Genomic DNA, 6467 nt, shown 5'->3' on the forward strand with positions numbered 1-6467 from the left:
AATTGTCAGGAGTCTATACAGCTACTACAGAGGACAAAGACATGACTAAACAAAGTTTAGTAGGCAATGTTTTTTTAATAATAATAAAAAGACTTAAGATAAAAAATAAATGAAATATGTATCAGCTGAAGTTGATTTAACAACATGTAGTGTTAGCTAGCAAAAGAAATACTCATAAGTTAATATGGGTAACTTTAAAAAATAAAGGGTTGTCTCTAAAAAATAGATATATTTAAACACACAATAATTTGACAAAAGATACAAGAAAATAAATAGAATTTGATACAGTTGCTCAATAGGTTTATCTCGGGACAAAACAACTCAGATATTCATTTAGAAGCTTGGAAACTAATCTTTGCCCAGCATATAGTCCAGCAAGCTTTCGTGTTGCTTGATCTAGAATGAGTAGTTCAGCTGGACATCACCAGTCAGGCAAAACTGTGTCAGATACAATTTATGTGGGCTCCCTTGAAACAGGAGACAGGTAGTAGATGCTGGCAAGGCAGCGGTCATATTACAGACCTGAGGCAACAGTGCCACACACATCGAGGTAACCCGTGGGTCGCGGGCGGTCAGGAAATGGGAGGACAGAAGTGTTGCACACAAGGACATTGATTGATTGTGGACATTTATGAAAAAGGAAACCACATTCAAAATTGCTTATAATTTCATTATTTTCCTATAAAAAGTTATTTTTTGTTTAACTTTTGACTTATTGAGTAACAACTTGCAGACAATGTTGAAAATGGTCAGAAGAGGCTTACACATGAGTGAAGCATATAAGAAAGAAACTTGAGAGCGGTGTACTTTGTTTTGCATAGCTTAATACACACCACAAAGATGAGGGCTGGACAAGCATTGCTGTTGAATTGTTTTTTTTACCCTCTTTTAATTTCTTCTGTTTTTGATTATTTTGTCACTTCTAAATGTATCATATGAGCAAATAAATTGTATTATCATGACAAAGAGTATCTGGGTAAGTACAAAATCCCATTTTCAAACAACTGCCAACTGATCTTTTATGTCGCTTTGGATGAATTTTGACACAATCTTCTTTGGAGAATATTTTTAATTGTGCTTCATTGGATGGTTTTCAAGCATGAATGACCTCTTTAAAGGGGACATAGTGTCCTGTGTCCTACTTGGGCCAATCCAAAGCCTGGATAAAGGCAGAGGGTTAGATCAGGAAGGGCATCCATCCTAAAACTTTTGCCAAATTTACCATGCAAGTCAACAACATGACCTTGATACCGGGTCTGTTGAGGCCCAGGTTATTGAGATGGAAATGTTCTGACAGGTGCAACAAGTGTGATAGGAAAATAGCAGGTTTACTTTGAAGAGCTGATGACAGAGGAAAATATGAGAGAACAAAGAACAGAAGAAGTGAACATTGTGGATCAGGAAGAAGCAAAAATGAATAAGGATGAAGTTAGGCATTGCACAGAATGAAAAGTGGAAAGGCATTTAGTCCAGTTTATATACCTGTGTAGGTAGGAAATGTCTAGGAGAGACAGCAATAGAATCTTTGACTAGGCTGTTCAATTAGATTTTAAAGAGTCCCGAGGAATGGAGTAAAACAAGGGGGTTAAGGGAAATACAGGGTAAAGGCCCATTCATACCCTACGTTTGGCCTACACGTCCGTATTTCTGTCCGTACGTTCTATCCGTTAACTCCTTCATACCTCCGTCCGTTGAGGTGCGCAATAACCAATATTTCCTCTAGGTGGCAGTGCTGGGCGCCAATGATTCGTCACTGATCAAACATGGCGACGGTCCAAGAAGTGATTTTGTTGTATTTGCTCCGTAAGTAAACTTTTTGTTTGTCCCTGTGCCCCGGACACGACACATCATATGTGTGGGTAGTTGCGGACAAGCTCCGCAAGTCGTTCCTCGAATCTCGCCATTGTTTAAAGCCCAGAATTACAACCTTCTTTGTGATTTTGTTGACATTTTGTACTACAAACTCAATAACGCCCCACCGTTTCCGGTAGTATTGCTCCGTATTGATCCATTTCGTCCGTAATCGTAAGCTCACAATTTTCGTGTCAAAGTACGGACGAAATCGACGGTTAGAACATATGAAACACTCCACACGTATCCATATCCGTCTTTTACGTGAGGTATGAATGGGCCTTAAGAAGGTCTGGAGTAGCAGAGAGGTATGACAGGACATCTATGAGAGCAGGTGTGCTGTACGTGTGACAGAGGAGTTCAAGGCGGAAGTGGGACTGCATCAAAGTTCAGCTCAGAACCCCTTCCAGTTTGCTGTGGTGATGGACAGGTTGATAATGAGGTTAGACAGGAATCTCCATGAACTATAATGTCTGCAGATGACATTGCAATCTGCAGTGAGAGCAGGGAACAGGTAGAGGAAAATCTAGAGAGATGGAGGTTGGAGCAAAACAAAGGTTAGCCGTAGCTAGACTGAATCAATGTGTGTGAATAAGAGGGACACAAATTAAGCTATGAGGTTTCATGGAGCAGAGACAAGAACGTGGAGGATTTTAAGTACTTATGATCAACAGTCCAGAGCAATGGCGAGTGTTAAAAAAGATTTGAAGAAACATGCCCCAGCCTGTTGGGATGGGTGGAGAAAAGTGTTACATGTGTTGTGTGATATAAGAGTATCAGCAAGAATAAAAGGAAAGGTGTCCAAGTCGGTAGTGAGACCAGCAATGTTGTCTGGTTCAGAGAGAGTAGCACTGAGAAAGAGACTGGAGGCAGAGCTGGAGGTAGCAGAGATGAATATTTTGAGGTTCTCTTTGGGAGTGACGAGGATGGATTGGACCAGACATGAGTGCATCAGGGGGATGTACTCATTCCTAGATGTTTTGGAAAGAAAGCCAGAGAGGCCAGACTGAGATGGTTTGGTCATGTACAGAGGAGAGACAGTGAGTATATCAGTAGAGGGATGTTGAGGCTGGAACTGCCAGGCAGGAGGCCTGGAGGAAGACCAAAGATGAGACGTATTGATCGAGTTAAAGAGGACATGGAGGTAGTTGGTGTGAGAGTAGAAGTTGCAGAAGATGGGGTTAGATGGAGACAGATGATTCGATGTGGTGACCCCTGAAAGAGAAAAGGTGAAAAAGTGGAAGTATTTTTTTCACTTAGCGCCAACTTGGTTTGGTTTGGACAGTTTGGCAGTTGGTAGCACTGTGGCCTTGCAACAAGAAGGTTCTGGGTCCAAAGCCTGGAGTCTTTCCGCATGGAGTTTGCATGTTCTAACTGTGCATACCTAAGTTATGTCCAGATACTATGGCTTCCTCCCACAGTCCAAAAACAGGACTGTTAAGTTAATATGTCTCTCCAAATTGCCCTTTGGTGTGTTCTTGGTTGTTTGTCCTGTGTATCTCTGTCTTGCTGTGTAATGGTCTGGCAACTTGTCCAGGGGGTACCCTGCTTCTCAATGACTGATGAAGATTGGCACAAGCCACCCCACGACACTGCGTGGTTAAGTGGGTCTAGACAATGGATCTATGGATGAAAACTAGTATGGTAGTAGTAGAATTTTTTACATGATCTAAAACATTGATGTATGACAAAAAAAAACAAAAAAAAACAAAAGCTAAATAATCTGGAAAAAGGTGACACTGTATGTATTCAGTAGAATTTTAGTAAATTGTATAACATCTGTTTTTTGGCCTACAGAGGTAACCCAGACAAGTGTGACATATGGGGAAATACGCCACTCCACTTGGCAGCTGCCAATGGTCACCTCGACTGCCTTTTCTTCCTGGTGTCTTTCGGTGCCAACATATGGTGCCTGGACAATGATTACCACACACCCCTGGACATGGCTGCCACAAAGAGCCACATGGACTGTGTTCGCTACCTGGATTCCATTGCTGCCAAACAGACAAGCCTTAATCCCAAACTGGTCGGTAAACTGAAAGACCGGGCATTTCGTGAAGCTGAGCGACGGATCAAGGAGTGTGTAAAGATGCAGAGGAAGCACCGAAAGCACATGGAGCGAAAGTATCATAAAGAAGCTTCTGAGGCTTCTGCTTCAGATGTCATGAGCTTTTCCAGTTACACTGGTAGCTCTGTTAGCCACAAGCTACGCAACTTCAGCACAGCTACAGTCAGTGTGCCATATTCTCAGGTTGGAACTTTATTTGTTGTTCAAGCTTTCATACACTGATTGACACATTTAAGTGTACTTAGAATATTTCTAATTTTTTGATTGCTTCATTGCGGCATTGTTTCTGTCCTGTTAGGCAACTCTCCATGCCACAAACCGAGGGAAGACAAAGATTCAAAAGAAACTAGAGAAGAGGAAGCAAGGAGAAGGGACTTTTAAAATCTACGAAGATGGAAGAAAGAGTGTACGCTCGCTCTCTGGACTTCAATTGGGTAATGATGTCATGTTTGTCAAACAGGGGACCTACATCAACCCAAAAGACAGAGGGCGACGGAATGTCCGAGATATGTTCCCTAGAGATAACGATGATGCCATTTCTCGTGCCATCAGTGAGCCAGATCTTCATGGACCAGATGTGGACCACTCTGAGATCAGTACAGACTCTGGACATGATTCCCTATTCAATAGACCAGGTCTCGGCACCATGGTCTTTAGAAGGAATTACGTAAGTGGAGGAATGTTCAACCTCAGTGCTCAAGACACAGCAAGTTCAGTTAGCAATGTCCGTTTACGCAGTCGATTGCAGCACTACCCAAGTATAGACGAAGACAGCATTGGAAGTGCACGCAGCCTGCAGGAAAGAAACATGGAAGAGTTGCCGTGGGAAGAAGTGGAATTAGGGCTAGATGATGACGATGAGCCTGACAGAAGCCCTCTTGAGGTCTTCCTTGCCACACTAAGCATGAGCGAGTTTTACTCCATCTTCAAAAGAGAGAAGATTGACTTAGAAGCTCTCCTGCTTTGTTCTGATCACGACCTTAAGAGCATTCATATCCCCTTAGGGCCAAGAAAAAAGATCTTGGAAGCCTGTCAGAGACGACTGGAGACCATAGAGGACCCAGACTCCATTGAAGACACAGAATTGTGAGTATTTGTATTTTACTCTTTCAAAGATCTGAGCAATCAATTATTTCTTTGGTATTTTATCTTCTCATGCAGATAAAATGTAGAACAAGGGTTTTGGAAACATCTTCAGCTACCATTGAAAGATTTGTTTCAATTTCAACCATTTGGAAAAAAAAATGTGTATCACATTCATGGTATGAGGAATTGCAAATAGATTTTGACCAAACTCCAGTGAATCCATAGCTGAAAACAACTCCAAGATGCACCTTCACTGTTAATTAGCAAATTTATTTGTCGGGAGTGTTGTGTACTCTATTTGCGTGCTCTATTGTAATTTTAGGATTCTGTTTATTTATTGTGTTACTTGGACAGAGAATATTAAATGTTTGTGCGAGGTCACATCACAATGTAAGCTGATGTAACATGTGTCATGCAACACCTCTGGAAGTTTAAATCCCCAAAGATCTTGTTGCAAGGGTGCATTCTTCTGACAGTTGTTCTGTTTATGGCGCCTCAAAACTAGACAAAACCCTATTGGTATACCCATATACTGAGGGGACAGTAAATGCTAAACAACATTTACTAAAAAAAACACAATGTAACAAGTGTTTACCTGAGTTTTTCTATGAAAACTCAGATAAGAAACTGGAGCTTTGAAAATTAGGAAATAGCTGCGGGAAAACTACTGCTGTAAGCATTAAAGACACAACCATTTTGATAACAAATTACTTGTTTTGTTTGTTCCAGAAAGGGGAAAAACTGTATACAATTTAAACCCACTACAAGTTGCCCTTTCAGAGTTGTATGTATTTTTACAATGTAGTTGAATTATTGGAGAGATTCGTCTATGGCTGTGGGAAGGTTCCCTGTTTCGAGTATGTAACACTGAGCCAGGTTTAATGCTTTTAAAAGCCCAAACAAGAAAGATTTTGTTTCCCGGAACTTTTTACATGGTTAGAGTATATTGAAAATTCTAATTATTAAATTATTAAACAAAAATAAGAAAATAGACTCAGAGTTCAGAAAAATTAAATAAGATTGTTGTCACTCACTACCTTTTCATAAAGAATCTGAACTCCATTTGGCATTTTGTTTTTTACCTGCAAAATTCAATCAAGCCCCGAGGTTAAATTAACCAACCATCTTTAATCTTGAATCTTAAATTAAAAACATGGCCATTAATGTGTTTTTGGTTTATTCTACAGGTAACGAAAGCTGTGGATGTTAACTCTGCTCCAATGTGGGACATCATGGAGGAAATGTTTAGCAATAAGTAGGAGGGACTCTACAGTTTTTACCGGTGAAAAAGCAGACGCATTACTGTCATGGTGAATATATCAAGCGAAAGGAAACTGGTGAGATGAATTCCTAACATCATTCTTTGTTGTTGTTAAAAGATTACCGTACATAAATTATTTCTCCTCGTTGGATAGTCAAATGGAGCTGTCTTCACGGGGTAGTTTCACAAACTAAAAGACAG

General features: G+C 40.6%; 1 protein-coding gene across 2 annotated transcripts; it reads left to right on the forward strand.

Moving 5' to 3' along the window:
- Nucleotides 1-3652: 3652 nt before the first annotated feature.
- Nucleotides 3653-6467, forward strand: ush1ga (Usher syndrome 1Ga (autosomal recessive); the record flags this gene model as incomplete). 2 transcript variants are annotated; one of them, XM_036148194.1, is given in 3 exon segments in its annotated part: nt 3653-4102; nt 4218-5005; nt 6193-6467. In XM_036148194.1, coding segments are annotated over 3 exon segments (1242 nt in total), but the record flags the coding sequence as incomplete, so codon positions are not given.

Source organism: Fundulus heteroclitus, chromosome 16 (assembly GCF_011125445.2).
Source record: "Fundulus heteroclitus isolate FHET01 chromosome 16, MU-UCD_Fhet_4.1, whole genome shotgun sequence".
Classification (NCBI taxonomy): Eukaryota; Metazoa; Chordata; class Actinopteri; order Cyprinodontiformes; family Fundulidae; genus Fundulus; species Fundulus heteroclitus.